Genomic DNA, 18440 nt, shown 5'->3' on the forward strand with positions numbered 1-18440 from the left:
AACAACTTGATGGTACCATGGGTCTGGGCCAAGCATAACTAAAATGCCAAATCTGATACCCCAAGAATATGATACCATGCATTGAAAAGTCAAACGGCCAGGAGCTGGGAGATATTAATAAGCTTTTTAATAAGTTTTCATGCTTTGTGTGCAAAGACCAGTCAACCGACCCAACAGCCCCAGGTGCCACTGGCTTATGAGGATGAGTCCTCTCCCCCAGCCTTCCTCACAGCCAACAGCAAAAATCCAGAACAAGCTCTTCTGGGTCAAAGGATTCTGGGGCTCCCACAGCCCTCTCCTGATAAAAGAGCTATTCCCCACGAAGAGCAAAGGTTGCAACCAAGGGTAACTGAGGATTAAAGTTTTATTAGTAAAAAACATGTAGAGAAGTCCAGTGGTCTGAAATGGAGAGAACAGAGAAGAGCTGGAAGAAAAAGAAGCCCAACATTCGAGCGGGCCTGTGTGAGTGGTTCCAGAGCGCCTGCCTGGCGCCATTTTCCTCTGAAACTCCACAAGCCAAGCTAAGACCTTCGTTAGAGCAAATCAGACCTTATGCCTGTTCTGCTCTCATGTCAATATTCAATGTCGCCCCCCGGTTGTACACAGGGTCCCCAAAGGGTGAGGAAGTGTGGAAGACAGTCCTTTCAAAACATCAGGCCAGCTCGGGCCTTGGCATCATCTCCTTTCATCTCGGAAGCCACAAGCATGCCTCTGCCAAGTCTCAAACGTCCTCTGCTTTGGATTATTCTCACAAATTCAGACCCTCTCCCAGCCAGCTCCTTCCCCTGGCCCCAGTGTCTCTGAGGGTTCCCTGCTTCAGATTCCTTTGGGAATCTCAGGAAATATGAATTGGTGTCATTCCTCACGGGAGCCAAGCATAGTGAGAAACTCAAATCAACCACATGGCCAAGGAAATCACAAAGTGTGTCCCTCTTTGGAATGGATGTGCACACTGGAAATGACCATCTAGGAGCTGCCCCTTGTCTGTGTATTCACGCCACTGCCACTCTCTGGGGACACAGACATTAAGAGGTGACCGTACTAAGTGTTTTGTTCATTGAAAATTAGAGCGACATGGCCCCTGCACTAAGTTCCACTCTCCTTGGGTGGGGGCACCTGCAATGGGGAGAGGCTCAGTCCACAAGTGCCTCACACCGCTTTCCTGCCCCCTACCCTCACCAGACCCCTTTGTGCCCCTGGAAACCCTGCCCATTTCTGCTTTGTTCAAAAACAGGGGTCCCCCAATGTGCCCGCTCTTGTTCCCTTGGTGCTACTGGGCAGTGGTGGTGAGATGTGAGGAGCCAGGGAGTGGAGTGGGGTGGAGGCGGCACTCAGAGCATGAGCTTTTGCATTAAAAATGGAGAAAACACGGGGACCAGCCCGGTGGCGTATTGGTTAAGCTTGCGCACTCCGTTTCGGTTGCCCAGGGTTCACAGGTTCAAATCCCCAGTGCGGACCTATATACTGCTTATCAAACCTTGCTGTGGCAGGCGTCCCACATATAAAGTAAAGGAAGATAGACATGGATGTTAGCTCAAGGCCAATCTTCCTCAGCAAAAAAAAAAAAAAAGGAGAAAACACAGAGGCACAAATATGTAAACACATACCCTCCACCACCCCTTCAGAAGGAACCGCAGCCCCTTCCCACTCCCCCACCCAGGGCAGCAGGTGCCCCATGGGACTCCTTCCACTCCTCAGAGCAAATCTAGTGGCGCTTTGAACCTGATCTTACCCCACTCAAACTTGGTGGCATCCAGACAGTGATGCGCCCATGATGTAGCCCCTGTGGGACCCTCTCTATCCAGGAGACAGAGACGAGGGGAGCACTATAATACTGAGACCTCGGTCTTCCCGGGGCCCAGGGGACCAGTGTGCCCCCTGGGGACACATTCTGAAGGCGTCAGAAGGGCTGCATTGCCAGGGGCAACTGCTCCAAGTGTTTCTAAGTCTTGAGATCAAATATGTATTATTGCGGCAAAATATCTTCTACCCAGTCAGGTCTTTCTTAAAATCTTTTTTTTTACCCCAAATAAAACAAGGTGGGAAAAGTAGAGTTATTCCTATAAGACAAGTGAAAGAAAGTCGTCCATCAGAAACCTCTCTCTCCACCTCATCACATCCAGGGGCACAGCCTGGCATCAGAGGGACTCTGAACATACTCCCCAGGTGGGACTTGCTGGGGACTGGCAGTTCAGGAATAGGGCAGAGACAGAGTTCTCCACTCAACTGGCCCTGTCCAGGCCATCAGGGGAAATGCCCGTCAACTCGAAGGCTGAGTTTTAATTCTGGGTTCCCACATGAGGGGCCTGTATTAACTGTTCCATAATAAGATCGTCCAAGATTCTGGAAGAGCACAGGCTGTAGGGAGATGTTTCTACAGATGCTTCCAGGAGGTTCCTTTATGTCACCTCCATCTCTTACCTCTTAAGTGTCAGGCTAGTAAGGTAGGAGCAGTTAGAACCCCTCATCTGGGAGCATCTGATGAGCCAGGATGCTTAGTCTGACAGAATAATTGGGGTAAGACAGCAGGAAGTATATGAACGTCGGCATTCCCTAGATGCCAGTTTGGATCCTGGACTAGCTATGTGACCTTAGTAAAGTTACTTAACTTATCTGGGCCTTAATTGCCTTAGCTGTAAAATGAAGATAATAATACTGTTGCTGTGAGCAATGAATGAAATACATATATGATGTGCCAGCCACTTAGCAGGTGCTTGTGAATACAGGATCCCTTCTCCTCCTCTTTTCTGTCTTTGCCCCCACCCTACCCCGGCATGCGTGGCCCGGACTGGCTCTGACCCTTCAGCAAAGTCAAAGGAGAAATGCAAAGAGATGAATCTGATCCTGTGAGAATCAGAGGGAAAGTCACCTCCACGGCCAGAATTATCTGACCCTCCTGTTCCCTCCACCCATATACCAGTGGTTCTTAAACTTTACATCCTACAGGCAACACCTGGGAGCCTGTTTACATTCAGATTCCTGGGCTCACCCACAGAACTTGTGATTCAGTAGTTCTGGATGGAGCCCAGGATCAGCCTATGTAACAAGCCCCCACTCCCACCCCCCAGGGATCCTGATGTAGGTCGTGGTCCCCAGTTGGAGAAGCACTGAGGCAATCAGGGCTCTGGGTGGGCTGGGAAGACAAGGAAGGAGGCAGGCACTCACTTGGTGACCAGGAGAAAGCCTTTTAATCATACACACCAAAAGAGAGAGGGAGCCACAACAGCAATCACCCAAATACAATAAGATTCCAAACCACCAACGATGAAAACCTCAGCCAATGAGCCTCAGTCAAGTTTTCCATCCTGACATATGAACAGTTGGGGGACGCTCTGGGAACATACAATCTCTGAGACTAAGTTAGGGGCCTCCCGGAGCCCCAGCCCACTCCCCCACTGCCCCCTCCATGCTGAGGTGGCGTGTACAGCCCCTCATCCGAGGGCAGAGCACAGAGGTGCGCCCATGCACTGCCATCCCTCCACCTGGCTCCCCTCCCAGAGGCCTGGCCCACAGGCAGTACTTAGTAATGTCTGCTAACCTGAAGTTAGTTGGGGAAGAAATTGGCTAAGCAGTTTGTATCAAAAAGCCTTTACATCCCTTTCCTGGGTCACAGGGAGGGGAGAATCAACAGAGGTGGCAATAACGCCAAACCAAGGGTTTGCACTCAGAGTAAATCAAAACTCCAGTAGGACGAAAACTGAAGCATTAGTTCTGGGTTCCCAGTAGGGGGAAACTACTAAACTAACATTTGGGCCTGGGAGAGACAAGATTCCCCGTTCCTACTCCCCCGACATCCCCATTGGACTCCATCCATCCGAGTCCCACCCCCAACTATGCAAACCACACAGATCTTGCACTGGAGCAGACCCCCACCCCAAAAGGGGAGCAAAGGGTGCCACTGCTGATGGCCACGCCCCCCAGGCCACGAGAAACAGTCGAACTGAGGTCCCCGCAGGCCGCGCCGCCCTGGGAACGGCTCACACCTGTGAACAGAGACACCGGGTCAGAATTCTCTTCCATCCCAGACGTGGTATGACCCAGAATCTTTTAGAACCAATGATTAATTCTCTTCACAGATTCAGCGACGTGAATCTTTTAAAACTACAGTCAAATCTAAACCTATTGCCATCTGCTTCTTAAAGGAATGGGGTTAGCAAATTGGACACCTAACTTTGCTTGAGCCAGACTAATGTTGAGACTTGTTTATACAATCTTTGATCAAAACCTGATGGACCATCTAGAAATATGGTTGCTGGAAAGGTGATGGGAATAGATAGATACCTAGCTGAGGGGCTATGTACACACTGGATTATTACAGATTTAACAGTTGCCTGCAGTGGTCCCAACTGATCAGAATATACATCTGATGTTTCTTCTTATTAAAACATTGTGCCACTTGAGGAGTATTCTGTGTATAACTAAAAGACTTAGGCTCTTTTTTGCAGAACAATTAGGGGATCAGAATTTGCCACATTCATTCACTTAGGCTTCAGGGATATTCCGCATGGATCCATGTAGGCGCCAAATACTTGGGGCCATCCCTTTGTCCAGATCCCAGAGACTTCAGCTCCTATCTCCCTCACCCAGTGCCCCACAGACAGAAGTTCAGTTACCAGTTAGCTGCAACTCAATATTAAGACTATAGACACCCAAAAGAACCGTGCCCACACACACACCCAACTTACAGATGTCGACCGAGCCCACGCCTTCACACAACCTGCAGGGGAGAGGAGAGAGTGAGCGGTTAGAGTTGAGTTCTTCTGCTCTTGTGACAGACCTACTCTCCTCCATCCTGAAGGAGGGGAGAGGAGATGGGGGCTGGGGCATGCTGCCTTCCTGGTGCAGGCACCATCAGTGTGGGCACTGCTCCTGGGATCCCAAAAGGACAGGGGAATATTTGGTTTCAGCGAAAAGTCCACTTGCGGCTTTGTTAGCTTCCCGGCCGTGGAAACTTGGTAGACTGAAAAGGAGAAATGGGGTTGCACAGGGGATCATCCTCCTTGTCCCTCGGCTGGAAATTCCAGCAAAGCCAAAGAAGAGGTGATGGGAGAAGCTACAGTCTAACTGGACACCTCTGGAAAAAACTTGCCTATCATCCAAATTGATCCACTTTAATCAGACCTTTGTAAATGTACCCCAGACACCCACTTGACATTATAAATGTGGAGGGAGGCTGGAAGGTGTGGTGGTTAAGAGCCTGGACTCTAGAGCCAGGCTGCCTGGGCTGGGTGACGGGCAAGTCACCCAACCTTTCTGTGCCTCAGTTTCTCCAGTCGTGAAATGAGGATGATAAAACTCGCCTTCTAGGGTGATCATAAGCTCTTCCTGGAAAGTGCCCACAAGCAGAGCCTGATGCACAGTAAATCAGATGTAAGGGTTTGCTACAACACTATAAACATTTTGTTAATGATGAGACGTTTATACCACTACAGGAGGCTCTTCTTAAACGCTCCCACCTCCCTCACACTGACTGCGCTTTCAATTCTGTCTCCCCTTTTTAACTCCCAGCTTCAAACCCTTTCCTCTAAGAAAGCCCTCGTCTCACTCATCCCGCCCAACTCAGAGCCCTCCTCCACGCCACGGCTTTGCAGCGAGGATATGTGCTTCGGACTCCCTTCCCTACCACGTGAATCTGACTTTGCCACAGCCTTGGAACTGTGCCCTTCCAGAAGACTCTAACCAATGCCCATCATGGCGCTTGTTGAACCACAATCCTGGTAGCGGCTGTTTCCGAGTTGAGTGATTATGGCTGCTTTTATTTTCTTATTTTCTGTATTTTCTGCAATGAGCATTACGTGTGCAACCCAATTAATGTTAAATGCCAAGAGAAGAAGGTCTGTTAAAAGGTCAATGGCTACAATATGCAAGGCACAATATGCTAAAACCCCCTTTCAAATCTCACGTGTTGGGACAGCGCCTCATTCATTATACGACTGAGTCGTTAATACACTAATGATTATTATCTTAATGAAAATACGTTTCATGGTGCAAATGCCGAGTCCCTCACTGAATGCTGGTGAGTGGGTTGGGGGCTTAAGGGTGCAAAGTCGGAGATAGTCACCCACAGGCCTGACGAAATGGACAGAAAAGTTTACCTGCTTCAGTCGAACAGGGCGCAAATCCAGCAGCATGGCCAGTTGCCGAGGGTGTCACTCATGTCAGATTTCTAACTCCAACCAGGTTAATAGGAGCCTCTCCATGGGTGTAGCCCTGCCCGGATACCCTGGATAGACATGTTCTTATTCTGATAATAACCTCCTCCTACTTGTGCCTACTAAGTCCCATTAACTTGTTTAATCCTGGCAACAGCCCGAAGAGGGGTTTTACGATCATCTGTTGTACAGCTTAGGACACTGAGGCATAGAGGTTCTCAGCTAGCGAGTGGTAGAGCTGAGATTTGAACCCAGGTGGTCGGGCTCACAGCTCACGATCACCTCTAAACACTACTCCCCTGTCTAGCCTGTGGCCCCTGATGGGACCCAGCTAGGGGGCAATATTGTTGTGGCCACCTCAAGGCTAGAGGCCCATGCACCATCCCAGGCGTAAATCCACACTTCTCCTTCCCGTGCTGACTTCACCTGCCCCCCACCCCACCAGGCTCAAACCATCAGCACAGCCTGGTGTCCCGTCCCTTTTCCAGCCCCTCAGCTCTTCTACTTCCTCCTCTGAGAAGCCTCCGACAGCCTCCCTGGGACACTAACCCTGTCACCTGGAGGGTGGATGTATGTCTGCCCGTCTTCCCCTGCTAAGCAAGGAGCCTGTGCTGCTCGCTTCTGTTGCTGGTCCTGGACACCAGGCTATCTAAGTTGATAGGATTCCTTGTCTGCGCATCGCAAATCAAATGGTCTTTAACAAATCTTCTGAATGATTCCAGCCTTTAGAACCCACCGAGATGGGATTGCAGAAACATGTTCTGGGGCAACAAGGTAAAGTAGTTGCCTTGGAATGAGCTTGAGGGGCAGCTGGAGGGGCAGTGTAGAAGGGGAAAAGATCATTGGAGTGCTAACCATGAGGTTGTGTAATTTTGGCTTTACCACTAACTAGCTTTGATCTTGGACAAGCCCCTTCCTTTCTCTGGGCCTCAGTTTCCCCATCTGAAAATGGGGAAATGGTTGGAGTTCGTGAGTCTACAGTCTTTCCCAGTTTGAACACTCTCTGCCTGGAGGATGATAGTCCAGTGAGGCCCTTTTCTAGCCTTGAGTGGGGATGTGAAGTGACCCTGAGCCCTGTCCTCACCTCTGCTCCTCGCCCTCCAGCAGGCGCCTGTAGGTGGCGATCTCGATGTCCAGGCCCAGCTTGGAGTTCAGCACCTCCTGGTACTCCCTCAGCAGGCAGGCCATGTCCTGCTTGGCCTTCTGCAGGGCGCCCTCCAGCCCGGCCAGCTTGCTGCGGGCGTCACTGAGGGCCGCCTCGCCCTGCTGCTCGGCCTCGGCCACGGCGGCCTCCAGCTTGCAGCGCTGGGGGGCAGGAGAGGAGGAAGGAGCGTGAGGAGGGTGCAGGCTGTGGGAACCCCGGTGAGTCATCCTATTTCACCACCATCCTAAGTGGTCAACTTTCGAATTAACTAGGCAGGGACATAATGGCCATTTGGAGCTTTCTTCTGTCATTTTTATACCACTTTGTTGCAAAACTCAAGTCCATGGTGAGCCATTAGCGGGAAGAAATGCTAGCACTGGAATAGGACTAATAATAATTATATTATCTTTTATTTGTTTACCGTTGTTAGTTCACAAGCTGCTTTCACAGACGTTATCTTCTTTGACCTTCCAGTTACTCTGTGAGCCTGTCAGAACAGGCGTTGTTATTCTCATTACGCAGATGAAGAAACCCACACTCAGAGAGGCTGTGACTTGCCCTAAGCTGCCCAATTAATTAGTGCCAAGCCCAGGTTTTCAGAGGCCGCTGTATGGAGTCTCAGTCTTGGGCCCACTGAGATCAACCTGCTGCAAGAAGTTCCCATGTACAACCCCACACACGCTGACTACGGCTCTCCCTTCTGTCCCACTTAAGAAAGCACAGGGAACTCCTACAACTCAACAGCAGAAAAAACCTAATGATACAATTTAAAAAGTGGGCTGAGGACTTAAATAGACGTTTCTCCAAAGAAGACATACGAATGGCCAACAGGTATATGAAAAAATGCTCATCATCACGGATCATCATGGAAATGCAAATCAAAACCACAATGAGAATCACCTCACACCTGTCAGGATGGCTTATCAAAAAAATAAGACGACAAGTGCTGGCAAGGATGTGGAGAAACTGCAACCCCTTGCACACTATTGGTGGGAATGCAAAATGGTGCAGCTGCTGTGGGAAATAGTATGGACCTTCCTCAAACAATTAAAAATGTGATCCAGCTGGGACCAGCCCTGTGGCGTAGTGGTTAAGTGCGCGAGCTCCACTCTTGGCGGCCCGGGTTCGGATCCCGGGCGCACGCCGACTCACCGCTTGTCAGGCCATGATGTGGCAGCGTCCCATATAAAGTGGAGAAAGATGGGCACAGATGTTAGCCCAGGGCCAGTCTTCCTCAGCAAAAAGAGGAGGAATGGCATGGGTGTTAGCTCAGGGCTGATCTTCCTCACAAAAAAAAAAAATATGATCTAGCAATCCCACTTCTGAGTATTTCTCCAAAAGAATTGAAATCAGGATCTAGAAAAGATATTAGCACTCCTATGTTCATCACAGCCAAGATGTGGAAACTCAGGTTTATGTTGGAACTCAGTCTTATGATAGATGCAGTATCACAAACCAGCAAGGAAAGAATGGATTATGTAATAAATTTTCTTACTATATGTAGAAAAATTAAATTAAAACCCCACTCACTGTATATACAAAAAATAAAGTTCAGATGGATTAAAGACCTAAATGTAAGAGGTAAAACTATCAAACTAGTAGAGAACAAAAATGTAAGAGGATTCCTCTGTGGCCTCCGCCTTCATAAGTGTAAACCATTAGGGTAAGAACTGATGGATTTGGGCACATCCAGGTTAAAGATTCCTGTTCAGTAAAGGACCTCAGAGAAAAGCAAACAGACGAGTGAGCAACTGAGAGACGATTCATTGCAACATGTAGAACTGACAAAGGGTTACAGTCTAGAGAGAAGGGACAAGGGCCTGCTGCACATCACCAAGAAACAAGGAATCACAATTGAAAAATGGGTAGATGACGTGAATTGGCAATTCTTAGAAGGGGAAACACAAATGAGTCGTAAGTGAATGAGGAGACATTCCATATCACTGGTTAAGCAGAGAAATGAAAAGGAAATTAACAATTAGATGCCGGTTTACACCTGTGAGATCCACAAGAATTTGAAAGTCTGATAATAGCATGCGCTGGAGCAGAGCCCTCCTGTGCCGACACGACACCGGGAGTGCAGGCTGGCACGGCGCTCCGCTGGCACTAGGGAAAGTGAATAGGTGCACAGCTTACAGCCCACAATTCCACTAACTGCTTTCCAGCTTCAAAACATCTCTCCTGCAGGTGCTCGCGGAGACGTGCATAAAAATATATACAACCGGTTGTAGTTGCAAAGACTTGGAGGCAAACTAAATATCTTTCAAAAAAGGAATGGATAGGAAACTATGGCTTATGAACGTTATAGAATTCCGTGCAGCAGAAATCAGGAAATAGACCATTCATAGCAACATGCGTGGATTTCAAAGACATAATGCCACTGGCAAAGGGAAGAGTCAGAATGAGATTTACAGCATAATATCCTTACTTAAAACACTAAAAAGTTTATATAAACATATTTTAAAGTCTATATATGTATTCATGTAAATACAGGTATGAAAGACGGAGTATAAGCACGTTTACTGAATACACGGGAATGAGTGCTGGGGATGGGGAGGGGGTGAGTGGAAGACGAAGGACGGACGATTTTAAATTACAGGAAGGCACAGATGGGGCTAGTGCACCCTCTTTACAGAGTGCTGTGCGATCAGTGCATGTCCGTGCACCTCGAGTCCATCATGAGAGGTGGGGAGAAAGAGAGAAAGCAGGAGACCATATTGTCCGAGGTGTGTTTAGGGGAGAGAAATGGTGAAGGGATATGGAGAGAAATAAAAGCAGGATTCAAGGAAGGTAGACAGACCAATTCTCTGCCTCAAATATTTTGTGCATTGTTGGTCCTTCAGATGCAAGTGGTTAAAATAGAAGCCTGTCCAAAGATGGCAGGAGGAAAGCAGCAGGCAGATCAGAAGCAGCAGGTGCGTGGAGTGGGGTTTCCGCGTCCCCCGACCTGCTGCTTGGCGTTCTCCACCTCTGCCATCAGCCTCTGGATCATGCGGTTCAGCTCATTGAGCTCATCCTTGGTTCTGCGGAGGTTCTCGCCCTGCTGGGTCACTGTGGCCTTCATCTCCTCACACTACGGTTTGGGAGACAAACATGGGGAAACAGCCAATGATTGTGACGGGGCTGGAGAGGGCGCTGGGATGTCGCTAGGGAGACCCAGCCCCCTGCTCTTCTGCGATAGCCCCACCTCCTTCCCTTGCTCTGCGGGACCTCCGCTGCAGCCCCCCTGAGTGCATAATGCATTTCCCAGGGAAGCTCCAGGTTCCCGCCATCCTCCCTGCCCAGCCCAGCCCTCCAACTCACCTTGGTTTGGTACCAGCACTCAGCCTCGGCCCGGCTGCGGCTGGCGACATCGTCGTACTGAGCCTTGATCTCCCCCACAACTGAGTCCATGTTGAGCTCCCGGCTGTTGTCCATCTTGACCACCACCAAGGTGTCCGAGATTTGTGACTGAAGGAGGTAGATTTCCTGTAGGAGACCACAGCCAGTGCCCTCAGCTCCAGATCCCCCTCCGACGCCCCTCTCAGCAGGGAATCCCGAAAACAGTCCCAACTCCGAAACTTCAGGAAATAAATTAGAAAACTACTGGCAAGTCAGGAAAATTTTTGAAGTGTGGGTTTCAGAGGGAAAGGCTAGAATTTGGACCATGGCCTCAAGGCAGCGAGTAAGGTGGCATTCCACTAATGCCTGGGTCAACAGAGGCCGATGTCTATGGATAGGGACAAACCGGATCATTCCCTTGGGGCCTGAACTATCCAGATCAGCTGTAGCTGTCCCTATAAATCCCATCAACCAGATAACGGCCAGATTTAGAGTCCTGGGTTTTCTAATTGGGTTTTCACACTATCTGAATTAATAAGATATTATAATCATATCTACCACATATACTGTCAAATCTCCACTTCATGTTATGCTGTGTAGACAGGCAATGAACCACAGTCTTTCAAATCATTTTAAAGGAAAGCCATCACCCGTTTCCATTTGAAAGGAAGCCTGAACAGGAGAAAATCTCCTCTGGTCACAAAAGGAAAGGATGTGAGGTCCTGGAAAAGTAAGGAACGGACAACCTTCCCCAGAACCAGGGCACAGTGACAGAAAACCCTCCTTGGTCGGCTCCCTCGCTCGCTCTTGCGGAGATGGGGAGAGACTCACCTCCTCATAGAGGGCCTGCAGGAAGCCCGTCTCCTCCTTCAGAGCCTCCACGTTGGCCTCCAGGTCAGCCTTGCGCAGATAGGCACCATCTATGTCCTGGAGGAGACAGACAGGAGAGGGCAGGGCACGGGTCATTCGGTGCCCCGGGACCTCTGCACCCTGAGGCCATCTCCTGGCCCACCTCTCTGCCCTGGCCCATCCAATCTGCAATTACATGTCTAACCTGGACTTTTCGTCTTCACCTTCAGGGCCCCTCTAGGAGGGACAGGGCCTTTGTTACCCGCCAGTGACATTACCTCCCATCACATAAACATCAGTAGGAACACTTGGGATAAGAAGTAGAGAGAAGTCTGACCGCTACAGACTTTTTTTCCAATTCTTTCAGAATTGGGAACATTGTTGAAGCAGATAGCCTAAGATTACAGCCCAAAACGTCGGGTTGCTGCTGTTGAGCCAAACTGGCCCACGGAGCACGACCAGGTGGTGGTCACTGAGCCATGGGTGTACCCGTCCAGCAGGTCGTCCTCCGTGCCCAGGTCAGGTGACGCCCAACACCCAAATAGCTGACTTTGCTGCCTGAGACCAAGGTCACACCTCTGCTGGCAGATTTTCTACCAGCCCTCTCTCCATTCTGTGATTACTCACAAATAAGATGCTTGGTAAACACATTATTTGTTAAAGAGCATTAGTATACACGTCAACTCACCAATTTGAAACCAAAGGGAAATCATTAGCAGTTTTTCTCTGGTTTCTTCATCACCCACAATTGCACTGAATGAGGGCCACGGCTCACAAGATCCCTAGCAAGCTGAGAACCAACAACTCCCCACTCTGGGACCACAGGAGGAGGCAAGGCCCACACGAGAGTGAATAGGATTTAAAAGGGGCCATTTCAGCTAATCAGGGAGTTTACAAAAATCCAAACAGCAGCATGATGAGGTTTTCTTTTTAAGAAGGCTCCGTCAGCACAGTCTGGGTCCCTGCACAGGGACCAAGAGGGCTTCTGCAGTCTGCCAACTGACCGACTGGCCTCCATTTGCCAGGGGACTCCAGCGCCCAGCCACCACAGCTGGACTGACGCGAACTTGACAGGATGCTCAGTCTCCGACCGTCCAGCATCCAAGATTTAATTCCTTCCCGTGTGGGAAGAGTCACTCACCTTCTTCAGCACCACAAACTCATTCTCAGCCGTGGCCCTGAGGGCCACCTCTTCTTCATACCTGAGGAGAGAGGGCACAGGTAAGGAGCTTGGGGGTGAGGGCCTTGGGCTGGCCAGCGTTCTGCCCTCGGCTCTCTGTGCGCCCTGGGAGAAGAGGCTTGGCCTCTCGGGACTTCTATTTCTCCGCCACAAAGAACCCACCAAAAGGACCCCGGACAGAGTCCAAGTCCCTGGTTTCTGGTCCAAGCTTGGACTGAACTCGCTGTGAAATCTCAGGCAAGGCATTCAATCTCTCTGCATCTTGGGTTAATTTGCCAGGTGTGCAGTAAGGCACTCAGCATATATTTGTGGGATCAATGAAAGACAGATGCTCCAGGGGGCCTCACAACCCTAAAATTGTCCAAAACATAAAGCTCCATGAAGCCATCCCTTCCCCCAACATCCCAGGATTTGAAATCAGGAATCAAGCCACCGTGCCCAACTGCAGGGGGTGTTTGCACAGCCCTCCTCCACCAGCCGGGCCCATCCCTTGCTCTTGCCCTTGAGGTCTTAGCCCTGGGGCAGCCCTGCCCCAGCCAGCAAGAAGAGCAGAGTTACCAGAGCAGGGTTTTCACAGCTTTTTAATGACAGGGTAATTTGGGCTGCTATAAACTCTGAGCCCTGTAATTACCGGCCCTCACATCAGAGAATGGGAGGCAGACTTTGACACTTGCGAACAGAGTTGTGTCTGCATTTGCATCCCCCCGAGGGAAGTGAAAACCCATTGCTGGGTCCATCTGGCTGGGAAAACCAGATCTTCCTGGTCCAGAATTCCAATTACTTCCAATTAGAGTTACCAGGACTGATTATGTCAAAATCACCCTTCACTCTGTCCGTATCTACCAGGCAAAGACGAGCAAGTTAACAGTGACCTGCTGAGTTTAAACTAGGTAATGGCCAAACCAAACAAGTTGGGTTAAAACGAAAGATTTACATGGGCCTTTGAATTGTGGAGCCTTGCAGAACAAGAGCCTGATGGTTTCTCTGCAGAGTAAATAAAAGAATTATCCAAGTTCATCAGATACCTTGAATGGCATCAGCCAGATCTTCTTCAAGAATCTCTCCAGGGACCTCCCCTTTCCACCCATCCCAGCGCTGACTGCTCCCAAGTTCCACTCTCCCGCCCTGTCCCTCTCCATCCTCTGGTTCCATTTGTTCCTCTCTCCCCATCTCTGGGTCAGTCTGTGACCTGGGTGTGTGTCCCACCCCTCCCAGACTGGGAGTAATTCTTCTCTCCAAATCTTTCCCCAGTTCCCCCCATGGGGCTGCAAGAGCTGGGGACCTAGACAAGATGGAGCAGACTGATATGGCAGAGCTGTCTGATAGGCAGCCTGGAATGACCCTGATGTTCAGCCTTCTCCACCCCCGGGAGAGTTGTGTGGACTCAGCCAAGACCTATCCCACACCTATAACCGCCCCCAGCCGGACCGCACTCGCCTCTTCTTGTAGCCCTCCAGCACCTCCTGCACGTGGTTGAGCTCCGAGGCCAGCCTCCCGCTGTCGGCCTCCACTAGCTCGGCCTCCCGCCGCAGCGTCTCAATGTAGCCACTGAACAGCGGCTCCAGGTTGCTGTCGCAGCACTTGCGGTTCTGGTAGAACTGCAGTTTGGTCTCCAGCAGCTTGTTCTGCTGCTCCAGGAAGCGCACCTGCCGCCCAGGGTGGGGGAAGGAGACTCAGGAAGAGCCCGAGGAGGTGCTGGTCCGCCAGAGCCCTCTCTGCCCTCGCGGATGACCCCTGATCTGCAGCAGCCTGTGACCTTCCCCTGAAGGCCAAATCATTTGGCAAAGTCTGAAAGCGTGGGTCACAATTGTTCCCCAAGTGACACCCCTCACCCCATCCCCATCTCCCAGAAAGAGCACACAATTTACTTGTGATTTGTTTATTCCACACAGAATGAAATAACATCTGATCCTGAAAAAATACCCCAAACCATGTGTGGTAGACCAAAAATGGTCCCTCAAAGATGTCCACATCCTAATCCCTGGAACCTGTGAATATGTTACACTACACGGCAAAAGGGACCTTGCAGAGGGAATTAACGTTATGGACATGAAGATCAGGAGATTATCCTGAATTGTCCAGGTGGCCCCAAGGTAGTCACATGGGCCTTTTAAAGTGGAAGAGGACAGCAGGAGAGTGAGAGAGATGCTCAGAAGGAGGCAGAGGAGAGATCAGAAACACGAGAAATACTCCACCACTATCACTGGCTTTGAAGATGGAGGGCGAAGGGGCCATGAGTCAAGGATTGGCGCCTCTAGAACCTGAGAGCAACCTCCAGCAGCCTGCCAGCAAGGGGACAGGGACCTCAGTCCTACAATCACACAGAACTCAATTCTGCCGAAAGCCTGCATGTCCCTGAAAATAGGTCTCCCGTAGGGCCTCCGGAAGAAACGCAACCCTGCCAACACCTTGATTTCAGCCTCATGAGAAAATAAATTTGTGTTGTTTTAAGCTGCTAAGTGTATGAGCATTTTTATGGCAGTGATTGAGAAATGCACCCACCGTGACTCTCCCTCACTCTGATCCTGGGGTGCAGGAGCCCCGGAGGGGGCCCTGGACCAGGGTTAGGGAATCTTCCACTGCCCAGCTCTGTCGTTCACCAGGCCACTGTGCCTCATTCTCTCTGAGCCTCGTGAACGGAGGCCGTGGGAATACAGCAGCAATTGTACACTGGCGGCCCCCCGGCCCTCTCTGGCCCAGAGGCATGGTTCATTTGGCCTGCACACTGTTTTGTAAAAATCAGATTCATTGCCAACATTTAATCATTGAGCGATTTCAAACAAGAATCCGGATTTCCCCAACCCTGACAAACTGGAAGCTCCCGTGATGCAGGGCCTGCGTAGCTTGGCTACATTCGCACGTCCTCCAGGCCCCGCGCAGTTGCCAACTCTAAACTAGGGGATCTCCTCTTGAGCCCTAACCTCTGGGAGTACCAGCCTGGTATAAAGCAGCTCTCCATTGCTTGCGGGAAGAGAAACCCAAATCCTGATTATCCAACAGGCACCCCCTTGGGTTTCCACCTGCAGGCCCAGGTCGTGGGGGCAGCTCTCTGACTTGCCTGCTCTGCAGGCTTAACCGCAGCACAGCAATGCAGTTTGCACTTCTGGAGCTCACCCAGAAGGAAGGACACTGGAAGGAGGTAGGTGGTTGTCAGCAACCTCAAGGGAGGGAAAGCCAGCCTGGTGCAGAGTGTGAGTCTCTCTCCTCGGACCAGAACTGACTCCTCACAACAGAGAGGGCAGCACACCTGGGTGATGCCCAAAAGGCCATGTGCAAAGTCCCTGAGTCTGCGTGCTCAGGGCCCTCACCGTGCTTTTGAACAAATTAGGAAAAGGTGCCCCTCCAGGCAGATGTGGCCCCCTGCCAGGGCTCACAGCCCAGCGAGCAGAGCATGGGCTGGACTTCAACCTCCCCTACCCTTGGAGGGTGTCCTTGTGCAACAAACAACCTGCATGATCCTTGGTCAGCTTCTTTGTGTCCATGGGAGGGAAGAGGGCTTTGGACAGCCAGCAGCACGGTAAGAATAGATGTACAGCACCATTGCTCACAGACAGGCCCTTTTCTGATGGCGGTGTTTGTCTGAGAGCAAAGCTCCCACCGCCATCATCCTGGGTGAGCCTTCTTACAAAGGCCCGGGGTGTAGACAGGCACGCCAGTCAGCCCTGGGAGAGAAGCCTGTCCTCCCTTGGACTTCAGTGGCCGACCTCCCCCAGAAATCAGACGGTGGATCAGAGGGCACATCAGTGGGTCAAAGGAAAGCAGAGCAATGTATCCAACCAGAAGATGGCTGGGAGACTGCAACATAAGAGAAGTGCAACTCAACAACCCCTCAGGGACCTCCCCTCCAGTTTCTCAAGTTATGGCTTTAATCCCTGTAAGTGTTAGTGGGGAGGGTGCCCGGGGCAGAGGGTCTGGGAATTCATAGTCTTCCTACCATGATCCCACCAGGAAGGAGCAGGAAAGGAGCTTCTGGCCCCTCTTCGTCCTGGCTCACCTCTCACACTGGGGATGGCGGCATCTCCTCTAGGAGAGGGTTAAACACCAGCCTACGCAGAGATGCGCACCCCACCCACCCCCTCTCACTGTGTGATGGCTGAGGTCCAGGAGATGGGGCCATAGACACACACTCGGCTCTTGCCGGACAGGTTAAGAAGCAGCAATAAACCATCCTCTTCTGTCTGGTGGTTTCACATCCATTATTGCATTTGAAAACCGAGACCCTGATTCAGCCACCTTCTCACGTTAGCCATGCGCTAACAGGTAGCAGGGCTGGAACTTGAAGAATTTGAACCCAGCCCCTCACTGGGTTCCACATCCCTTGCCCCCTCCAAGCCACTGCCCCAGGGAACAGCCCACAGACCCACCTTGTCGATGAAGGCAGCGAACTTGTTGTTAAGACACTTAATCTGCTCCTTCTCCTCTTGCTTCACGCACTGAGCGTTGGGGTCGATCTCCAGGTTGAGGGGCGCCAGGAGGCTCTCATTGACAGTCACGGTCGTGATGCAGGGTGTGCTGGGCCCGCAAATGCCCCCTGCCCGATAGCCAAAGCTGCCCCCAATGCGTAGGGACCGTCCACAGCTCACCGTGACCTGTGGGGACCCCACTGCACACAAGCTCCGGCTGCCAAAGCCCCCGAGGCGCCTGTAGCCCGGCCCCCCAGGGCTGCCCCCGCAGGAGGCCAGGGCTCTGGTGCAGCCGCGAGCCCCGGGCTTGGGCACAATGGCGGAGCAGGAGCTGACATTCCTGGCCCCGTAGCTGGAGCTGATGCGGTGGGAACGGCTCGCCATGCCGCTGCTCTGCAGGGGAAGTGGAGAGGACTAAAGGACACGGGTCTCACCCCGGAGACGTGTTACTGCCCCTGCCTTTTATCTGGCAGACAAAGGCCTCCCGACAACATCAAAGGCAGGAGAAAGTTATTAATGCCCTTTACGAGCGTGGGAAACTCCCGCTAGGCAGACCGGGAGGAAAGCTGAAACTTGCCCCTTTTAATAGGTGGATCAAGAAGACCCTGCTCCACACAAGCCTGTCCCCTGCCTTCCCAACCCCACAGGCCTGGACACATCTGTTCAGTCCCTACTTCCCCTCCCGCCCTGAAAGCAGACCTGGGATCATTATCCCACGTAGGCAAGGGGAGGCTGGGGCCAGCACATGAAGCTCGAAGGGTCCCATGTCCCACCAAGGTCCCACCAGCCTGTCCTTCCAGGCAGATCCTGTGTTTCTCCCCTAAGGCTCAGCCTTCCGGGGTGAGCACATGTGCAGTGAGCCTCTTCAAGCTCTGCCTGTTATCGCTCTTAACTACATCCTGTCTTACAGAAGAGTTACTGGAGATGGTCCTGTCCCCTGGATTCAGAAACGATGTATTCTCTACTCTTACATCTCCATGGAAACCAGCACTTAGTGGGTCCTCAAAGCATTGCTTGAATAGAATAGACAGCACACAGTAGGGAATGGCCAGTGTCTGGAGGGCTTCCTCATCTAGTCCACAAATACCAGTTGACCCCGCCCTGTGCGCCAGGCCCAGGAGCCGGGCTCGGGGAGCTTCCTGGAGGAGGTGGCTTCATTGACAGGCAAGTGCTGAGGTCCACCCAGAGGAAGGCCCTGATCTAGATGCTGCGGGAAATCAAGCCAGTGGACAGTTTATCCTCAAGGACGCTGGACCTCAAGTGGAGACCCACAGAGGCAGGAAAGATCCACGGCAAATGAAGGAAAGACGGCTGACCGGGTACAAGGAGTACGCTGGGTCTGCGAGGAGGCCACTCACCCATGGCAGGCAGAGGTCACAAAGGAGGTGAAA

General features: G+C 51.4%; 1 protein-coding gene across 1 annotated transcript; it reads right to left on the bottom strand.

Annotated features, from left to right (window-relative positions):
• Nucleotides 1–3831: 3831 nt before the first annotated feature.
• On the bottom strand, nt 3832–17433 carry LOC101399992 (keratin, type II cuticular Hb5-like). Its single transcript, XM_004429066.3, has 9 exons — nt 17011–17433; nt 14084–14292; nt 12608–12668; nt 11449–11544; nt 10600–10764; nt 10244–10369; nt 7237–7457; nt 4686–4717; nt 3832–3983 (listed from the first exon to the last, which is right to left on the bottom strand). The coding sequence occupies exons 1-9, from the start codon at nt 17431–17433 to the stop codon at nt 3832–3834; spliced, it is 1485 nt and encodes a 494-aa protein (XP_004429123.2).
• Nucleotides 17434–18440: the final 1007 nt, after the last annotated feature.

Source organism: Ceratotherium simum, chromosome 17, assembly GCF_057802395.1.
Source record: "Ceratotherium simum simum isolate JZ-2026a chromosome 17, ASM5780239v1, whole genome shotgun sequence".
Classification (NCBI taxonomy): Eukaryota; Metazoa; Chordata; class Mammalia; order Perissodactyla; family Rhinocerotidae; genus Ceratotherium; species Ceratotherium simum.